At 43.1% G+C, this 21,933-nt stretch overlaps 1 protein-coding gene across 1 annotated transcript in view; it reads right to left on the reverse strand.

Annotated features, from left to right (window-relative positions):
* Nucleotides 1–2,063: 2,063 nt before the first annotated feature.
* Nucleotides 2,064–21,933, reverse strand: part of LPP (LIM domain containing preferred translocation partner in lipoma) — a 348,054-nt gene continuing 328,184 nt past the window's right edge. Inside the window, exons 11-13 of the mRNA XM_086618391.1 lie at nt 8,051–8,229; nt 5,050–5,170; nt 2,064–3,245 (exon numbers count right to left, since the gene is read on the reverse strand). Of these exons, the coding sequence (XP_086474517.1) occupies nt 3,117–3,245; nt 5,050–5,170; nt 8,051–8,229 (429 nt within the window). The 3' untranslated portion in view covers nt 2,064–3,116. The remainder of the gene's footprint in view (nt 3,246–5,049; nt 5,171–8,050; nt 8,230–21,933) is intronic.

A 21,933-nucleotide genomic window follows, 5' to 3' on the forward strand; every position in this document is an offset into this window, starting at 1 on the left:
ATGTGTCAGGTCTAGAAATTAGCCACAGTACCTCAAACATCAACACTGCTCAATCTTTGTCAAAATCTTCCACCCATGGAGTATTCAATACTTGAAAACTTTGGCTCTCACCTCCCTGCATGCCAGCCCAACTCACCACAGCACCCTAACAACAAAGAAGATTCAGATCTAGATCTCCTGGCTGGCCATCAGCTTTGAAATGGGCTGGAATCCCAACCTTATATACCAGCAAACTTTTCTGGAAGGAGAAGACAGAACTCCAAAAATTAGTAGTTTGAGCCAATCTGTGATTAGTTTAATTCCCATAACATCCCTGAGAAGTTGGAAAGAAGCCCTCATGCAGAGGGCAAAAGACAAGAAGCCATAGGACTCGCTCAAAGTCCAGCCTATAGCAGGGCCATAAAAAGCCCAGAGGCTCTGGACTTCTGTCCTCCTTAGTCTAGGCCACATTCTGCAGGAAGGCACAATAGGTCATTTCCATCAATTACCCCAGTGTTATTCGGAAGAGTCTCATCAGCCACTTGATTTAACACTACCAAGAATAAGGAAGATCAGAGCTACGTTTACTGCTTGATGAATGGCTTATTCTGCACCGCATCACGCCCTCCTCTGTGCTTGCAGAGATGTAAAATCCTCCACAGGGATACAACGGTGTTAGCAATCCCGGCTCTGACCTCCCATGTTTTTGGAGGGTTAGTTCAAACTGGATTGGCTCAATAGTTACGAGTTTTTTTTGACTGGTGGTGGTGCAGACTGCATGTAAAGAAGTGAGCTCAGAAGTACCTTACGTGCCACGGTTTGGGGAGCAGGAGCCCAGATGGAACCTGGCAGGAGTCACAGTGAAAAAAAAATGTTTATGTCTGAGGCAGTAAAATTCTCGAAGGCCAGGATAGAAATCTTGTATAAAAAGGCAAACTGCTTCAGCACAGCCACTATGGTGGAGAACGATTTCTTTTGCTTAATGATGCCACCCTTCCACAAAGAAGGATTCATTCTGAGCTGTGAATTTTGGGAAACTTCCCTGACACTGGTAGAGTCTGCCAACATATAAACCATGTAAGGAACAGAGGTTTCAGACTGGTATTTCTGTATTTGAGTCTACCGTATACAGCTAAAGCTATTAAATTTCACAGTGCTCTTCTATAAAGGTTAATGCTAAACTGAAAGGAAAAGCACCGTTTGCAGGAGCTGCAGTGAGTATCTCAATTTTACCTCTTTGTTTCCTATCGGTCTAGTTCATCTAACTTTTCTTTTCAGCATTAGTGGGTATAATTATATCAGGCTTCTATTATAGAGAATAAAGACAAAAGCACTACGTTCTTATTGTTTTTCAGCGGGCACATGTAAAAAATTCTTATAACTTACTCTTGAAAAGTGCTGGTTTGTCACTTATATGGTCAATCAGCCTGCAACTGTTTCAATTCTGCTTTTTAATTTGTTAAGTGCAAAGAAAGGTATTTTCTTTGATTACATCTGCAAATAAGATATTAATGTCAATTCAGTGATATGAAAATTACTCCCTCACTATGTAATTTGCACCTTAGTTATTATGGGTTTCATGAACAAGAATATTATAGCTGCTCAGAGTGCTGTGGATTTCTATTTTTTTTTTAATTAATCAAACTAAAAACAACCCCACCAACATAAAAAAAAAAATTATCTGTGCCCAGCTTTTATTTACCTTGGCGTATGTATTAATTCTGGACCAACGATGAAAACGCTGCTGCTGGCCCAGCACTCTTCTGCAATGAGATTTCACCAGAGAGAAGTTATAAGTGGCTGGGATGAAAATGAAAGAGGGAAAAAAAAAAAAGCTTACTTTTTGGAATGGCAAAGATAGGGGTTTAATACCTTCTTTAGCTTTCTTAAGTTAAAAACTGAACAATGGCATGTATTTAGGAGGATCCTTTCTGCTGTTGTTGAAATAAGATCCTTAATTTTTTTAATGAGAACTCCAGATCATGTGTGTTAACATCAGAGAAATGTTTATCCTAAGGCCTGATTCAATCCCTGTTACAGTTGAAGGAAAATCCTCGCATTGCAATAAACAGGAGATGTAAAACAAGAGTCTATTGCTTAAATGTCTACCCAGAAACCAACACTGCCAGGGGTCCCACTAGATTGGGGGGTGTGAGAGAGTGGCATAAGATTTTTTTGAGCATCGCTTCACACCGCAGTTCTACGTAGTCTGTGTTTTTTTTTTAACCACTGGGATTTTAAAAATGTGTTTCCAGCCCCACATCTTTAAAAGACCTTCTCAACAGACATTATTGGCTTATACCTCTGGTAAGTTAAAAGCACACTGTGTGTGTGTAGTGTATAGTGTGTGCAAGCTCACATCTTTCTGTGATTGCTCATACATTGTGAATTGGAAGCATCACTACTGAATAAATTTATGCAATAGCAAAATACAATTTCATAAGAAAAAGAAGAAACCCTATTGAACTGGAAGGGAATGGAGACAAGTGAGGGCCTAAGAAAAAAGATACAGATAACAAATCTGTGTTCCAAGGATACAAGGCCACACCTACACCCTTAGGTGCAGTACAGTTGAAGTTGCATTGTTTGTGTTGTGATGAGAGAAGTGCTGGGTCTGCTCTCACACCTTCTAGGGCAGTGGAGCTACTTCTGCTGGTGATCCAGATCCTATTAAAGTCAAAGGGAAGCTCCCCATGACTTCAATGAGAGTTGATCAGGTTCTCAGAATAACTTGGTAGAAAGAACTAGCTCAGCCATCTTTCACCTTCTAACTTCATGTACTTTTTAAGAGGCAGGAATCAAACACAGAAATATAGCTAGGACCATGTTCAAACCTCCTTCTACAGGCAGATAACTTAGGTGCTGTGACCACTTATCTCCATCAGCTGCAGAGACAGCAGGTAGTCCGACTCACTCGCTGCCCTCCTGAAAAGCCATGTCTAAATTAGGTGCCTGTCTTGAGTAGTCTGAACATGGCCTCTCGAACTGCCCTCTTGTTCCAAGGCCTTCCAGTTTTACTTTTTTTTTTAAAAAAACCCAAACAAACCCAGAGATTCAGACCCTAGGCTGGAAAGAAATCATGCAAAGCTTGTGCAATATCCCCCAATGGGCATCCTGGGGAGGGTCACAGTTGATACTCAGAGATCAGTGCTGGCCTTGGCAGTCAGAGCCTGGATCCGAGCAGAGTTGCAGGTCTTGCAGAGGATGTGCCCGTCCAGAGGGTAACAGCCCTGATTGTCCCCTTCAGACAGGAGGCCACCACAGTCCTAGGAAATAAGCAAACAGAAAGAGCAAAGTAAATAAAAAAGAACAAGATTAAGCAAAGAATCTATTAGTCAAAGAAACTCTCTCCTCACTCTCCACCTTGCAACAGGATCCAGCCTGAGTCGCGTAAAGTATGGAGCTGAGGCACATGATGTCTTTCATGATTAAGCCGTTTCCTGATAAGAGACAATGCTGCACAGAAGGTGGGTTCCCAAGCTCTATCCTGAATTTAATCCAATTGAAAATAAAAGGAGATTATTCCCTTCACATTTCTGACGAAGGAAAGGTCTTTAGCATTGGAGAAAACATCCAACTTCAGCACGTATTTATTAATGCAGAAAAAGATGAAAAAGAAGGATCACTAGGAAGGAACTTTGTTACCAATATCTGACTACAGGTATATCTCCTTTGGAAGAGTTAGTGCCACAAAGCTACAGCATCCATTCGAGGGGTGACAGCTAAGCAAACTCCTTGCCTCTCTCCCCCTACCAGAATTGTCACCTGTGTTTGTACTGCAATTGGCCCAAAAGGTTGTGGCTGAAAGGAGGATGTCACTGAGCAAAGCACATGGAAATTCCACTAAAAGGCCCAAAAACTTGATCCAGAGACCTCAGCCTCTAAGTATATACGGCTAAGTATAGCTGCTAGGCAAGTTGGGAATTATCCCTCACTCTGTGATCAGGCAATCACTTGGCCCGAGACTGCTGATGGAGCTGTGGTGAGGGGATTGCAGCTTGCTTACAGGCCATGCCTCTTCATCATGGACCTGTGTTTGTAAATTTACCCGGCAAGCGAGCGGTGGAAAGAGGAATATCATTGTTGTTACTTTTGAGATAGCTGAGGCACACAGATTAAGGCCAAGCGAGTGTCTGTGTCCTATGCTCTCCAGTGCATCTACTTCTGACGTTCATGTATGTGAAGCCCAGGTATCTCAGCAGCCGGCACAGGGACATGCTGTATGACAAATTAGGCTCTACAAAATGTAGAGTAGGAATGTCCCAGCAGCTTTAAAACACTAGGCCTAAATAATGGGCTGATATGTACCCTGGAAGCCAAGGTCAGATTGAGAACTGAACCAGATGCCTCGAGTTTCATCCTGGACCTTTAAGCCTTAGTCCATCCTCTTGCCAGTTAAAGTTATTAAAACCTGCAATTGCAATAAGAAATACATTTGGTCTCATTTTCTTACCCTGCCATCTGGCTGATGTATTATCCAACAAGTAACACTTGCGTTGAAGAATTCTTGAAGGTTCCCTAACCCAGCTGTTCCCACATGTTAATTGCTTTAAGGTGATTTTTCTTCTCTGTCTTCAGATTCTTACCATCAAGATTATATGAAGTGCATAATGAAACTGAACAGGAAAGTAGCACAAAAAGCATTGCACAAAACAAGAATGATCACGTTTATGTGTCCATTAAAACTCTTCAACCCAGAGCCATATGTTGAATTTCCTGTACAATCTTGCTCAAATTCTAACACGCATTAGCTTTCATTTTAAGAACATAAACATGAGCAACATTTGTGTCCAAGCTATAATTTATGAAGTTCTCAAATATTAAGCCCTAATTACCTGAGTCACATTCTCTTGCTCTCCTAATGAACCTCTTATAAACAAGGGACCTGATTTTCTTCTCATTTGCGCCAATATAAATGAGGAAAAATTCCTTGCATGCTGAAGTCAATGAAGTAATTTGACTGTAGAGCCAGTGTTACAATAGGGTATGCCTGTTGTGTGTATAACATGAAGCAATGATGAAATGAAGCCAAGCTCTGCTTTCTGTTCTTCGCATGATTAGAATACTAACCTCACATCGGTAGCACTGGACATGGAAGTCACGATCCAAGGCGACAATGCGTACAGTCTCCTCTTGTCCTGGGGCTGGCATAATGGGCTCCTTACACACTGAACATCTCGGTGCAAACTTCCTGAAGAAAGAAGAGATGGTCCCAGTCATCGTCAAATTCAAAGTTTTTGTTAACTGCATCAGCAAGCCAGAAACGTGTGCGTTTGTACAAACACATACACACGTACGTACACGTGTCACAGTCTGTAGCTTTGCATAGCTGCCTCCTTGGAAAGAAGACAGGAAAGAGTACTTTAGTCTCACAATGCAATTTCAGGCTTGCAGGATATTAAAGAGTATTTTGCAGACTATTAGGAGAGGACTTCAACAATATCTGACAGGCAGCAAAGCATATTCCACTTGCTCTAATTAACAACTAAAGTGTCTGTTGAACAACCCATGATCATGACACCTATGCACTCCTGTAACCTTCAGGCTCAAACCCCAGCCTAACTCCATGCAAATCCTAAGGTTAGAAAGATAACCAGGATCTGCTTCAAGAGCATCTCGAAAAAAATATTAACGTTTGGAGATTGGAACAAATAGGTTAGTTATCCATTAGTGGGTTGCCCAAGCTTTAAAGGGAACATGTCTGGGTGCAGACAGACCAACATTCTCTCTTCCACAGTCAGAGTTGTATGGTGACAATCACTGTGAAGGGACTGGCTTGAATCAGGGTCAACTCGGGGATCAAGAGGAGTACGGACCTTTCTTTTTCCGCTTATATTGTCTACCATATGCCCTTCTGGCTATTTCACACATGTTCCGTATCAGCTCTGGTTTTGCCCCCAGCCAGTTGCCAGTGAGAAGTGGCCATCTCTGCTTTTAGGCTGGTAGGGATGCTTGAGTACATTTAGCCTGTGGTGAATCATTATTTGCTGTTTTGGTTCAAAACTTATGGGTACCAATTCCCTTGCTGCAAATTCCACTCACGAAAAAAGAAACTTTTACCTGGAGAATCTGTTGTCATGTAATGAGAGGTGGGATCATGGGCTATGGAGCGACAGAGGACAATGCTTATGGCAAATATTAGAACATGAGGAGATCAAAGGCCCTTCTCTTCCGAAATGCCTAGGAAAGATTGACTCTGCCACCCAGTCTGCCACATGAACCACCTCACAATTAACTAGCTTAGAGGGAAAAAAAAAAAAAAATAAAAATCTATCTGTACTAGGAATAAAGAAAAAAAATATTAATTTCACTGGCAGCAGATGAAAGATGTCTGTGTAGCTGGGATCTAATGAAAAAATGAATTAAACAGTGGCTATAGTGAGCGCTCTGAAAAATAACTTAAACGGATCAAGATATTACCGGAGCAGTAATCGCAGTTAATTATATCCTGCTTCATGCAGGTGCTTCCTTGTGCCATTTAGCTCAAACGTGGTGCTTAAAAATACTTCAACATTTCTCTGTCCAGGCCAGTGTAGGTAATTTATTATGAGTCAAATATTAACTCCCAGGACCCAGGGATGAATCTTGTAGACTTCAGGGATGTGGATGTGCTACTGCAGGGTCTAAGCTCAGGGGGCAGCTAAGTGACAGTGTGAGCATCGGCTACGGTTTTGTTATCAAGAGAATGTACAAGATGTAGAGCACTCGACCTCCAGACCAGGACGACATGTCATCCCTAATCAATTAAAACTGGGCTGGCTGAAGTGCTGCTAAATGCGTGGTTGGCCAAAGACACAGGATCACATTAGGTCTCATGCTATTCCCGTCATGTTCCCCTCAATCTTTCACTCAATGATTTTGTGCCCTTTCCTTGGATTGACAGCCTCCCACTTCTGACTCTGAGCCTGAGGTCCACATCCAGTCACTGCCAAAAGACTTCAACATGGGACATCAGCTCTTGCTCCCAACCTTTCTCCTGAAGGCATGTGAGCCCTTGGCCTGTGGGGCTTGGGGAAGCAGCAGTCTCCAAATCACAAACGGGTGCAAGGGAAACACTTCTGGAGCCTAAGCGGTGCATAAGCCTCTGTTGGGCTCATGCTCAGGACCAAATTTTACCTTACACACAACTGCTGGCACAGCAAAGGAAGGCAACACAGCAGCTGTCAATTAACCCAATCTATCTGAGCTACAGGGAACATCCTCGTGTTTGATTTCAACATGCCAGTTGTTCATGGCTGCTTCCCTTTCTGTCAAGTCAGCCTGCTTCTTTGAGCTTTCAGGCCCACACACCGATTTCACGAGGCTCTAATTAAGTCTGCCCCCTTAGAAATAAGAGATAAATGGTTGAGATGTAAATTCACATTTTTCAGTATTGATTTCCTCTTTTAAATGAGGGGTGTAGTGTGTCTGTCTTTTCTATACAGGGGAAACATTTGTGCTCTGATTATATCTACCTGTCTTCCCTCAGTTAGTGGTGATGATAGGGGTGGCAGTGACAGAAACTACTTGCAACTATACCTTTCAACTTACTTTAAATAGCAGTTTCACTATAAATTATTACCAGGGCTGTATTTTTAGCAGCTTAAAAAAGCTAATTAGCAACTAGAAACAAAAGGAGCTGTGAACGCCCTGTGGCCACCTAGATCCCTCTAGCTGGTAAGCAAACACCTGCAGAGTGCAGCAGTACAGGACCTCTCTTAATTGCTCGGTGGAAGAAGCAGGGAGACGCTGATGTGGAAGTGCAGGTACAGGCAGTGAGGAGCAACGTGTACCTGCTGAGCGCAGGGGAAGGCAGGGGGAACGCGGAGCATTTAGAGTAGAGGAACACAGAGGTTATCCATAAATTCACATCTACACAAAACAGATCAAGCAGCTTCAGTCCCCAACCAATTAATCTTGTATGCCACGGTGTGCCTCCTTGCAGCAAAGCTCTGCCAACTGTTTAAGAGCCTTGGGAGGAAGTGGTAGAGGGTTCAGATGTTTTTGGACACTGAAACTAAAAAAAGGAGGATTTTTAGGGACAAAAGAGAAAGACAATAAACAAAGCCATTGATAGCAGCTTAGGCCATACTTATGGAAATCCTCGATGCAGTGGATGTTCCCACCGGCATCCACAGTGAACGGGATCCCATCCAGGCTGCGATGGCACATCACACAGGTGAAGCAGTGGGGATGATAGGCCTTCCCAGTGGCTCGGAGGATCCTTTCCATGATGGGCTTTGCGCAGACACTGCATTGCTCCAGTGTGTTCTGCAAACAAAACATACACAACAGATGTGAGTACCATCTCAGCAGGACATTTACAAAGGACAGCTGGGTTGGAGGCTGCTGCTGGTCTACTTGGAAGCATGAGGTACTTTCTTTTCATTTCTTCTAGACAAGTGTAGTACAGTCAACAAAGAGTATGATAACAGCACAGAGGCCAGGTCAAGCCTTTAGTATAGTGTGAGAACATAAATCAGAGCCTTCTCTCAGCAGCTCTGATAAATGATTGGAGATGGCCCATCAGGTGGGTGTATCTGAGACATGGCGGCTTCTGTAGCCAAGAGCACGCGAAAGAGTTATGCAGCTTGCGCTCCTGGGTTTTTCCCTCCAGACTGCCCAGTCTGAATGTCCTGCAGCTGAGTTGATTAGAGACAACCGTCGCAGCATGCAGTGCAAAGCTGGAGCGCAAACTCCTGGGGCTACACGGAGCCCTCCTAACTGCTCTGCCAATGCAGCTCCCAGAAAGGATCTTTATCTGCCTTGTAGGAAAATCTTGATGATCTTCTCTCACCACAGAGATTACCGTGGAGTCCAGAGAGAGAACAAAGCAGTGTCTGCAATGAAAGCATCGCAAGGACAGGAGTTCAGGATGACTTAAACGGTTCATTTATCTCTGGACCACGATGTTTGAGATAAGACTGTGAATGCCAGCTCTAAGGCCATGATCCTTGCTGCACAGGTTTTACATACTAGCCTGCTCCTGAAGCCCTGGTGACAAAAAAAACCCCACCTTTCAAGTGGGGGGTGCACTGACTGATTCATCTCATTTCAATCCTCACTCACCCTTACAGATCATTATAGAAAAACCAAGATAATTTTGCTTCAGATGGCTGTCTGTGAGCCACACCAACCCTTCTGACACCAACTGTGCAACTTATCCTTTCAAACCAAGAACCTTAAAGACGCATGCCACGAATGAAGGATGCAACTCACATAGATAGATGCAAACAATAAACCTGTGGCAATGATTTGAGTCATTTCACCGGACTTTAGGAAAGCAGACTTCACTTACTACTCTTGCTTGATGCATCTGGAGTTAGCAAATAATGTTATCAAGCACTGTTTGAAACTTAGATGAGGTAGAAAGTCTATGATTATAATATTGATTATTATTAAGACAGAAATAAGAAGAGGGAGAAAAAGGAAAGGAAAAAAATCTAAATGGGACAGAAATATAAAAAGCTGCTGGAAGGCAGATCATGTTGACAAACACAGGAAGGCTAAAGTTCTTTTGCTTCCTCGTGCAACAAAATTCCCGGGGAAAGTAGTGCTTTGACTGACCACATTGTTATTGCTTCTTTGAGCCAATATTCTCAGGGGCAAGATCCAGCCCTTACATGTGCAGCCAAAATGTATTGTCAGGAGATGAATCACCCAAGAGCTCAGAGAGGTTAATTCTACACTCACGTGTTTGCTATCGGACATTATCTCTGGGCAGCAAATCATTGGTAATGTATAAATATAGAAATACACAGGTTCATCAGGTTCATATCAGAAGATCAAAAGGATTGTTTTTGGAAAGGTTGATATGAAAAGTCCTAAACTTCAACCCACATGAGAACTGCCTCACACATTTGTAGAGACAGCAGAGCCACGCTAGTGTTGATTTCAGACTGGATTTTGTTTTATGCCTTGTAATAATGGGCAGGAAAGAATTATTGCTGGCCTTTCTGTCTGGTTGCTGTCACCATCATCATTATACAGTAGCTGGTATGCCAGAAAAAGCAAGGTCAATAATTTTCTCCTTGGAGAAATAACCTGGCAAATTTACCATTTTGCTTTGCATAAGCCAACCACATCACCTCAGTCTGCATCCACGCTGCTCCCTGTATTGCCAAGGAAGGAATGCAGCATACCTGCAGATACTGATAGAAGATTGTGCCACTTGTAAGGCATTTACTATGACACCTTCTGAATATCTGCAGGTATGGAGGGTTTGCCTCACCAAGTCACTGCTTGCTTCGTTTCCAACAGTTGCCAACAACGGAGGCCAAAGTATGAAAACAGGGCAAGCAAAACGCAATAATTCCTTAGGATATGTTTCCAGCCTTCAGCAATCTCTGGCTTCGGGACTTCCTGAACCAGAGCTTGGCTTCCCCATACTTAGCCTCAAGTAGATGTTTCTCCCATGGACTTTCCTGATCACTTTTCAGATTCTAATAATCATTGAGCACCCACAACATGGCCAGGAGTTTCATGGCTTACCTCCACGTTGGGTGCTGATGTGCTAAGCAGGTCCCCACGTCTGCTACTGCAGCCCACGTACCAGCTGAGCACAGCCTACCTGCTGCTGTGAACAAGGCAGAAACCTGCAGCTGCAATCCAACCTGCAAAGGGATTTAACACCAAACAGCATGGCCTGGAAATGCTATCACTATGGATCAGACACAACTCCTACTCACATGTTTCAGACAGAGTTTAAGACCGCAAGGGATCATTACAATCATCTTGTCTGACACCTCGCATTAACGCTGACTTCGGTGGGAGTTTTGCAGTGATCAGGATAGCAGGTAGTCACACTTCTGGATTATGCCTTCAGAAAACACACATCTTCTGTTCCCAAATCTCAGCTCAGTCACACTGTTGGACATTCTCACAGTTAAGCAAGACAAGGATTTTAAATTACCCAACTCCTTATTAAGTCTTCTATACAGCCTGAAAATTAGACCTGAGAAATTTATTCTTTTCATCCTTCCAAGTCTGTACCAGTGAGGAAAAACAAAGTCATTAGTTTCAGACTCCAGCTCACTCCCTGTCTGGGAGTGTATTTGCTCAAGCCTCTTTCCTTGCTAGAACCCTGGCTCAGACCCTTCTCTTCAAGGTGTTACCAGAAGATGCCAAAGGGAAAGCTGCCTCGATTCACACCCATTTGACATCAGGTTGCTGTAAGGCAGGATTTGGCCTGTGAAGCTAACAGGGTTTTCTTTGATTCTCTAATCGGGTTATCCCACATGCCTAAGCGCTGCCCCAGCAGCTAATAACCTGCGCAAAGGTATTTCTGCACATTATGGGAATAGCATCCCTGTAGGATTGTAAGTTTGGCTTCTTGATTTTGCTCTCTTTCACAGTTTAGCTAACTCTCCTAGCACCTCCTGGAGCTTTCAGATCTTCAGAAAGCCAAACAAGATGAAGAATGAAAACCTAACAGCTCTATTCTTGTTTTCTCTCAAACTGCCATTGCCAGCCCTTTCTGTAATCAGCAAGTAGACCTGGGTGCATCTGCTGAGCTACACAGAGCACCAAAGCAAGGCTCAGTGAAGAAAGATAAGAACCAGCTAGGAAACATCAGACCTAGGGGCTGTGGTCAAATCCATGTCATAAGAACATGGACCACGAATCTAGCATGGGCTGAGGGGAAAGTTTACCATCCTTTCCTGTAATTTTTGGCTAAGAGGCAGGGAGTGCCCTTCTTTTTTAGAGACACTTGTGTCTCCAAATCCAACTAATTTTTTTGGTTTGAACAAGATGGGGAAAGAACCATCCATTTCTAAACAGAAGGTTGGCCCAATGTTAAAGGCTGAGTCTGGGTCCATGTCTTGAGGGCAGAACTGCTTTATAACCCCAAGCAAAGATATACTAAAACAAAAACAAAGACCTGAAATGACAAGGACATCAAGAATCAGCTTGCAAGTAAAAACTAAGAGACTTTAACATGTACAGCACAATCATCAGCAAAGTGGGAACAAGCTGCTTGGGAACAAGTATCTGACAATAAGTGACAGGGGGAGTTGTCTGAGGGCCTCCCTATAGCAATACTTGGTCCTTCAGAAACCACAGAAAGCCAAAGGGAGTTGCTTTGTAAATGTTTGGTTTAAACATGGGACACAAAGTGAAAATCCAAACTGCTGGGAAAAACTTCTGGGGTACAAGAGCCATTGAAGACTAGAAGTGGGAAGCATTTGAATCCCCTCCTGAAAACTACACATCCCAGATGGAAATCTGGTAAACGGCTTTGGGGAACAGAGCTGCAGTGACAGCCCATGAGCTGCAGCTCATCCTGCTTCCTTAATGCTGTAGATAACCCTTCATACCCAAATTTTGGGTGACAGCATTAACTCACAAAATAGTGCAGCACAAGGACCTTCCCACAATGACCTAGCAATGAATGCAGAAGAAAAGCCACAAGGAGTTTAGTCATTGCTGCTTCTGTATTGGTAATTCATCCAGAGCTCTAATGAACATAAATAACCTCTCCTGCACTCTGAACAGCAGACCAAGAGCTCATGCATGGGGATATGAGCACGGTATAGCTTATTTTGCTGGGAAAGGGGAGGGAAGTTGCTGGAACAAATTACGTTGGCTACTCAGGCACAGGGACACAAACTCACTTTCTGCGAGCACTGCAGAACACACACATTTTTTGGAGTGACTGCACAGAGGAGTGGTATTAGCTGTGGGAATCAAAAGTGACTGTTGTGCTAAAACCAGGCACATGGTCAACTACTGTAGTTGAACTGTAACTCAGTAAAGCGTGGTAAGTGAATTGCTCTAAGTCTTGTGACTCCGTCCTTCATTTCCTCTCCTTGAGCAGAGCAGGAGACATCTTCCCCACTGTGGGATGATTTTTGAGGCTTGAAAATGTTTCCATACTTAAGTGAAGACAGAACACTTTAATCTCAAAAAGTCTGGTGAATTTATAAACCCTAAATTAGATCAGGTCAATTGAAACATTGCACTTCAAATAATTTCAAATGGTTTCATTTAGGTTTTGGGTCTGCAAATATGCACTTGGATTATAAATTAGATGTAAAGCAGACATTGGTGGAGGGGTTAAGTGTCAAGATGTAATTTCAACACTTTCAAACCCCGTTTTTGGCACTATTTTTAGAAAAGGAAAATCTAAGATCCGATTTCCCCCCTCCAAAATCCCCAACCATTCCCAATTGCTATCTCCACAGATGGGTAAATCCTGACAAACACAACATTTAATTTATTAATGGTCAGCATGAAATTCCTTCCTCTGTATTTCAAGAAAGAATTTCAACATGTGTGAGTTAATCTTTCTCACTTAGCTTGACCAGCTGGACACATTATTAGCAGTGGGTGACATTCTCCTTCCCTTCCTGCTGCTCTCAGAGGGGTAGGTCCAGCATGGGGAGCCCTGGGAAAGGATCTTGGCCAATTCTCTGATGTTCAGGCCACATTGCCATAGCTGCATCAGTGTGTTGGGGCAAGAGATGTGACCCCTGACAGCCCAAAACATCCTGGCAAAAGCCCCTAATTCAGACACAGTGGTAAGCAGTGAGGGCACTCTTTAGCTGGTATAGCTTGCTTTGCTGGGAGAGGGGATAGAAGATACTGGAATAAATTACAGTGGCATCCCTGCAATATTACCAGCACAATGTGGGTCTGAGCTGAGCATACAGCTACCAACTGCAGAGCGTAGACTCAAGCCCTGGAGGTTGCTGTATTCAGTGGCTTTCAAATAGTTCTTCCATTTGGCTCAAGTTTTTAGTGGCTTTCCCAGCACAGTAGCAATACCAGGGCTGGCATGCTTCCCCTCTGCTGGAATCTTCTTTTCTTGTCAGGAAAACCTAATTCGGCTTTGTATTTTTGGACTCAGAGCAGCTGGAGGTGAATTTGGCAGAGAGACTTCTCAGCACAGAGGGTGAAGGAGTCCCTTCCCCTTGCACTGTAACTATTACAGAAAGACTAGATATATTTTATAGCTTGTGTTAGTAGTAAAGATGACAACAACATGCAATTGAGTCCACAAACGTGCAGTAACATAAAGGCCACGATGAAAATAGAACAGGGCTTGAGAAATGCTTCCTAAATTATATGCAGATGTCAAAATATGCTCTACAGTAAGAAGAGGAAGGAGATCCATTTGCTCTTTTTTAAGACAGCTGTTTTACCAAGTGAAGGCTAAGGGGTGGCTTTGCCATTGTCTGAGTGTACCAAAGGCTTGAGAAGAAACCTAGAGAAGAGAAGAAACCTAGAGAAGGCTGCTGGATCCAGCAGGCTCACCAGATGGCCATACTACCTGGAGAAAGGTGTATGTTTTTAATGGTGAACATGATTAAAATTTGGAACAGCACAGGCAGGGACAGGGTGACTTCTCTGTTGCTCAATGACAGTTTGGATAAGACCCATATCCATTTCTAGTACCACCAAGTTGAGACTGATGAGGGAACATCAGGGTTAAATGATCTGCTCTGCATTAGGCTCAATGTCCAACCACAATCACACTGACTCCTTCCAGCTAAAAATCCACAAGAAGCCTGATGTTGGAAATTGTTTAACTACTTTCTGGCACTCAAAGCTACTCATCTTCTGTACATTCCTCACTCTGACAACACAGAGATCTTTGTCACTTTAAAACAGCAGTGCTTACGAATGTAACAAATGAGGGATTCGTTCCCTAAACCGGTGGGCTGGAAGAGAAAACGCCTGGATTTTGCTTCTGGCTTTTCAACCAAGTAACTGTCAGAGGAAAAGCACTCTGATGCTCTGTGCCTCAGTTTGCCTGTTAATAAAATGGCTGTAAAAGTTGCATATTCCAGTGAGAGACTGGAGGCTGTTAGGTTTGATAAACACTTGAAGCTGTTTGTGTGTCCAAATGGTTCCTTGATGGAAACAAGGTATTTTTAACAGCAAGAACCTCTTTTTTTTTTTTTAACTCTATAATGATTGCACACACCTCAAAAGTCAACAAGGTCAGACTTTGGGAGGCATAGTACTGGAGAACAGTATCTGAGCTGTTACTCAGGGTACTCCAGTGTGGCTACAGCAATTTGCAAGAGTGAAGTATTTTAATACTGGGGAAATGCTTCTACCTTACAGTTGACTTTAAAAAAGCTTGGATAATAAAAAAAGTCCATGTTTATGAATTTTTTTCAACAATAATAATAGTCACATGCAATAGTACAGTAAATACTGTAAGTCAAGCAGTTGAAAGCATCCTTAACAACTATTACGTAAAAGGACATTGAAAATTACTAAAGGAACAGGAGCTGATTACCAAGATATATAACATTCTAGTGAAGCTGTATTTCCAAACCTTCTCAAATCTTGTGTACTGTCAACAAAAGAGCTGCACATTCCCCACAAAATTGAAACAGTGCATTGTGCATGTTGGTGAGCACAGCTCGTGCCAGCGGTTAGGACTGCTGACCACCCCACACACCAGGTATGAACCCCAGTTTAACAGTGTGAAGTTGGTCATGCTACGCCAGGACTGTGTCTGGTCCAGAAAACATCCAACCGCTAAGCTGGGCAGGCTTTTGGAGCATTGGAGAGATGAGCATCCTTAAAGCACAACAGCAGAACACCGGAGATGAGTCTGACTTGGCAGGGAGGGATGATCTGATAAGACAGTTCCCATCTCTGATTTTTTCAATCCAAGGAGATCCTGAGCTTACAACCAGACCTTTGGCCCTCGTTCCAAACCGTTGCATAATACAACTCCTGGCGCAAGATGCTGACTTTCAAAGGTTTCTAATTTGAAGGAAATCCCTCAAAATCCCTCCCAGAATGCCAGAAGTAAACAGTTTGTTCAAGGCTTCTGCAGCTCAGGCGAACGGGCACAGAGCTACCGTTGAAATCCCTGGACCCTGTCGCACAATGGTAGCCATGCCTTGGAAGATTAGTATTGCTTCATACCACTGGGGTCACTACCTAAAGATAAATCATCTGACAGCTTTGCCGACTGCAGAAAGATGAGTTCAAGGATTTGTTAGGACTCTTTCCACTGGAGTGAACCTTGGCAGTTTTAAAAACGATGATATTCTATTAGCTTTGCTCCTAAGGGACAGAGGAACACATTGCAGGTTTTGCTGGCCTGCGCTTTTACCTATTATTAACACCCATACGTCAGGTGAGAGCACCTACAGACCATAACTCAGGGCTCCGCAGTACAAAGCACTCTGGGGGATAAAGCAAAGCTGTTCCCTATGCCCAAGCGCTTCTCATCTTTGCGCTACAGATGTTGTACAGCTTGCCTTACGTGTTCTCACCATCAAATCCATCTATTCCCTCAACACATGATGCGCCTGACCTTGTATGCCACCCTGGGAGTTTTGTCTAAATAAGGACCGAAGGATCTGTCCTGTTGTGATTGCTGCCTGCACAGGCAGCAGAATTGTATGCAGCTGGGAGATGTGGCAACCAGCGAGCAGATACACTCTGCTCCTTGTTTAGATACAATTGTGGACAACACAGAGATTTCAAGCTTAATTAGCAACGCCGAGGAAGCTGTTAGAGAGGCATTTCAAACCGCTTGCAGTTTAAATTGATTAGAACTTTGTGAAAACAAAACAAGATCGTGTAGCGAATTGTCAGGCTAAAATTCAAGTCAAACCGAACCGCATCAAAGGAAATACAAAGAAGTGGCTATCGGCAAGAAGCGGGCTTTTTTCTTTTCTTTTGGTAGAGAATTTAATTCCATAGCCTTTAATAAACCTGATGCTCCAATCCAAGCTCGCCACTCTGGCAAAGAGCTTAACCAAAATAACACTGGAACTCATAGCTGGCAGATCAAAGAGACTATAAATTGGTCAAATCTGGGCAGAATATAAGAAAAAAAATATCCAAAATTCCATTCAATCTTCCCGTTTTAGAATTTTGATGAAACTGACCATTGACATGGAAATGTTATCTTGACCTTAACTGCTAAAGCTGACTTGCGGAGGAAAAAATGACTGACTGTGACATTTTGGTGGTTATTTATAGCTCCCCTCACCCTTCTCTTTCTTAGTATTTTTGCATTAGAAATGAATTCTCACCTGCCATGCTTTTCCTGAAGGACTGTCTGAGCAGTGCAAGAATTTGTGACATAAAAACCATCAAGAAAACGGAACCTTGTTGATTAACATGGAAATAAAATTTTAGTTGGAAACTGTCAATAAACTAGTGTCCAGCAAATACGAGCTTTTTTTGGTTACAGATTGAACATCACCAGCCTTTTAACTACAACCTGTTTAAAGCTGGTATTTTATGCCTCCTGTGCTCTCCAAGAGATTTCCTAGAGAAACCAGGAGAAAAGACAGAGGTACTACTCCAGGTACTTCTAGAGTTTGCACCAAAAAAACAAAGAGGCAGAATCCTTTCCCTTTACTCATCAAGAAAAAAAAAAAAAAGAGACCCTCAACCTCTAAGTCACAAGGAAAGGCACACACCCATTTTCCCCTGGTTATGTCAAGTAACAGACAAGGGCATCTCTAAGTTGCTTCTAATAGCTACCAAAGGTTACATATTTCAGCTGAGTCTCGGTTTAACAGCTCCCCCTTACCACCTAAATTGCTCAAGCAAAGAGAATGCAAAGCTTCTCCTGAGCTTCTCATCGAAGTCACAAGAGGAAGTCATGTTTTCTAGTGGCAGGGGCAGAGCAGTGAAAACCACTGGAAACTAAGGATGTCTGGCTTCTGTCCTTGGGTTCACCAGTGACTCTTTCCAAGAGTTTAATTTCATTATTTTCCAACTCTTTGCTTCACATTATCTGTGGAGTGGGTTTAGTAAGTTATTGGGAGGCCTGTGATGCTCTGACAGAAGTCACGTCTCTATTACGCACACCAAAGTTGGCACCTAGAACTACCAGGAAATAACTCCCCAAACCGATCCAAGCCAAAAACAAGCGAGAAGGTAATGAGATTTTGCATAGAATTTCACAGAGCTTTCACTGAAACACCTTCTGAGTGCAAGACAATTTTTCAGTGTATACTTGCAAGTTGTGCAATACAGGTCATGGCAACAGTTCAGCATAAAAATAGCTGCTTTTAATAGATAGTGTAATCCAGTAGAAAGCTTGGAAAAAACACCCCAAAACTCTCACAGCGCTTGGATGCTGCTGCTACCTAAACTGACAGTGAGAATGTGATTCTCCAAAATCCCTGATGTGTTTCTTAAAGAGTTGCCAAATGCATTTAAGTCCCTGATGGGTGGAGAACATGTTGGAGCCTTTAGGGCAATGGGAGACTTAGCTGTGCCTGGAATACGAGGGCCAAAAACTTTATGGGTGCTCTGAGGTCCTTCTCCAAAGGGAGGCAAAAAGGTGGTTTGTTATTTCCTGAAGAAACCCTCCTGAGTGAAATACATATTTTAAAGACGTTGAAAGAACACTGGTCAGGGACCACAGGCAGCCAGCACTGGCCACTGTCAAGAAAGAGAGCAGAATTTAGTGAGTCAATGTAAGGCAAGAACTGCGTTTCTATACTCTATCCCCTCTATAACAAGACCAGGAATTTTTCTTTTTTTTTTTTGGGCCAGGATTTCTTCAGAGGCTTGAACTGAGTTATCCCCTGGAGCAACATCCATTCTTCTATCTAGTATCAGACTCTAATTGGAAATAAATGCAGGCTGCTGAGTAAGTCCAGGGCAAATACATCACCTAGCAGGTACTGTGGTTATTTTTAGATGGAATGACATCCCTGTTCTTTTCATTCAGATGACCTGGATGCTTGCTTCAGTTCCTGGACTGGAGAAGAAAGTGTGAGCCACCTGCTGCGATAAGAGTGAAACAGAAGGAAGGGATACAAAAAGGGAAAAGAGAGACAGCTACGTAAGAAGAATCCAGACAAGGCGTGGCACAGATAACAGGACTTCCCAAAGAAGTGAGATGTAAGAAAAGTGAAAATCTATCTGCTTTCTAGCTGGAGACTGATGTTCCACCCTGAGAACCCATCCATCACCTTCCTTCCTCTGCTATGGGATGATCTCATCTACAGAAGGATACAGAAGATGATTCACATCAGCCCCTTTGCACCTCCAGCTCACCTCCAAGGGTGCTCCTGCTAGAACTCAGCTCAAAGTTCAGTTGGGAGACAAAGTACGACACATTATTCCCTCTAACTTTACAAACCTATACCTGCTCTATAGACCAGATCCTTCCTGAAACAGTTTGTGAAAAGTAAGCCAGAAGCTTTTGGCAACTTTTCTGTTCAAGACACTGTGGTGGGACTGTTGGGCAGAAGATTCCTTGCAAGACAATTGCCTATCTAGTTGATCTAACCTCTTGGCACTGTTCTTTTACTCTCAAACTAGAAAAATTAAGGCTCTTTGTCAAGAAAAGTTTTCTTATTTTGGACAGACAACATGGAGACTTGGATACAGCGATCCTCAATGGCAAAACCACTGGAATGCAAATAAAAATGTCTTGGGCTTAGAGTTGCCATCAAGAGCAGACGGGCATGTCTAGGTAGGTGGTAATTCTCTGATGGCAGCAGGGTTAGTCAAGGATGTTCAGAGAAGGAAACCTTCACTTTAAAGTAATTTCTTTCCCTTTCATCACCACAAGAAATTTTGGATTAATTTGGAATATGAAGGACACTGGTCTGAGCTGTCAGGAAAGTTTATATCAGAGCAGACCGAAAAAATCAAGCTGACAGCTGGCATTTCTTTACCAGGTCTTTTACATCACTGGAGGAGGCTACCCTGGACATTATTTAAAGTTGAAAAGCACAGCTGCTGAACACCATGCTAGTCAACCAACTGACAGTCCCTGACATATACTAACCAGATTAGTGCCCAGTTTCTGAAAGCAACACCAAAGGCTTTCAGTCAAATATTACATTAAAAAAAAACAAAGCAACAGTTTAGAAAACCCAGTGAAAGCTAAACATGAATGGGGCTTTTGAAAAGAAGAGATTCACTTGCATGCACACAGCAGTAACACAAACTCCAGTCTTGTGACAGCACTCGAGAATCAACAAGCAACGCAGAGCAGCAGCGGAAGGAGAAACCAACTTGTCCAACCTCACTGTTTTCCTAGTGACACAGTTACACAAGAAATGTGCATTTATATAAACACACCGAATATATAATAGATATAATATAACACGTCCATTCTCCAGTCAGTGGTATCCTCTCAGCATATGGACTCTCAGGCTGAAATCTCAGTGGTTATGGAATATAGGGGAAAAAACATTATTCCAGGATCATTCTGTTCTGTAACTATTCCATTCTGTTACGGGGATTTTCTTTCCGTAAGAGTGGAAGAGACCATGCTCGCACAGCATTTTAAAAGGTCTGAGATCACCTGCACCAATGGTTGTTTCTCATTAACATCACTGCTGAATTGCTCATCTCCATCCTAATTCAAGTCACTTCCAACTTTCCTTTTGGAAGACCAGAAATTGCCATTTCGCCAGCAAGAACATCTGAACACCCAAAGTAATCTGACCCTCGCCTTTTGCCAAGCAGCTCATGCAAAGTGAAACTGATATGGCCCACATCTTTCCATAGCTACTGATTTAACAGACCTACAAGGAACAACAGAGGGATGAGCTGTTCTTCATCAGGCTCTAACTATGGACCAGATCCAGGTGCAAAGGGACAAGACAGTCTGGTAGTAAGATGTGACTCACGTACCTGCTTGATCCAGATAACACAGACAATGTGGACAAGCGCTGGTGGTCACCTAATGAAAGAAATTAATTTTTGCTGCTGGCACCACACTACTCTAGTGCACAAAGCAGACCCTCCCCGCATGCCACTGCCACAGCAGCTTCCAAAGAGACAAGCGACGACGACAGAAGGACAGGGAGCAGCAGCAAAGGGTGGGGAGCAAGGAAGCGATCTAGGACTTTGAGTCATCCTCTTTTTCCAGGTTTCCTGCTGGGGCAGCATAGCCCAACTCTGCCCTACCTGTAAGTTTTCCTATGGAAAGGTAATGTTGGCTTCTTCACATGCAGCGCGAGTCCAGCAAGCATCCTCCTGCCAGTTCTGCAAGGGCAGCTAAGGAGTCTTGCTGGAAATCTGGCCCCAGAGAGAAACAGCAATGGAAAGCAGCCATTTCAGAAGCACATTATTAAGCCATCAGACCAGTAGCTACAGGATCCCCATGGAAAAGTTGATCCAGGCACTTTGTATAATTACTTGAGCCCTCCCAGAGTCATTTATTCCCCTTTGTGGCTGGCAGGGAAAGTCAATATCTTCTGGAGCTGCAAAGTCATAGGGCTTTTTAAGAAGCCAGGTTTGTAGGTGAAGACATTTCTCTCTGCAAAAATCTTTGCTTGAGTACACTGTTCAGCAGCGATCCAGGCTTTTTGCGGAGCTAATGCAGCAAGTTCAAATGAGCATGGCATGCAGGCAAGCTTAAGCTTTCCATTTGCTTTACCTACACATTTTAACGCTCACGTTTTTAGATGAAGAGGCATAAAAATAGCTTAATCGTGCGTATTGCCTACAGTACTGCTGGACTCCACCTGTGGGAAGGAACCGGAGTTTAAATTTTATTAAAGTTGCACGTGTTTCCAGGAGGTTGCTAATTATCCTGCATGTTTTATACAGTATTTCTGGCTCCAGGGTCTTTCTGTACTCTTCTGAAAGAAATCCAACACAGAAATATTTGAGCTGAGATCTGGAATGCGTGACTGAAAACCAGGCACTCACTCCAGGGTTCATCTGACCCCATATATCCTTGTTCTTACCAGGCTTTGGAAAGTGCTTTGAGATCTGCTGGTGAGAAAATACTGCCTGGATACCAAAGACTTGTCTTTGCAATTTCATTCTCCTGCTTCCATGCAGATTAAACTAGCCTGTTCGCCTGGCGTTCCTAGGACTACAGCTGGGTGTAGAACTAATCTGTTCTGTGTGAATAAATCCACTTCGGGTACAACCCTCCCTTTAACTACCAATTGCTCACAGTCCCACACTGCAAAGCGTCCTCAGGGATGGGGTGTTCTATGTTTTAGGGTGGTTAATTCAAACCACCTTTTCTTAACGACACTCTATGCCTGCAGCTGGAATTGG

The sequence above is a fragment of the Tauraco erythrolophus genome, chromosome 11 (genome assembly GCF_009769465.1).
Source record: "Tauraco erythrolophus isolate bTauEry1 chromosome 11, bTauEry1.pri, whole genome shotgun sequence".
NCBI classification, from domain to species: Eukaryota; Metazoa; Chordata; class Aves; order Musophagiformes; family Musophagidae; genus Tauraco; species Tauraco erythrolophus.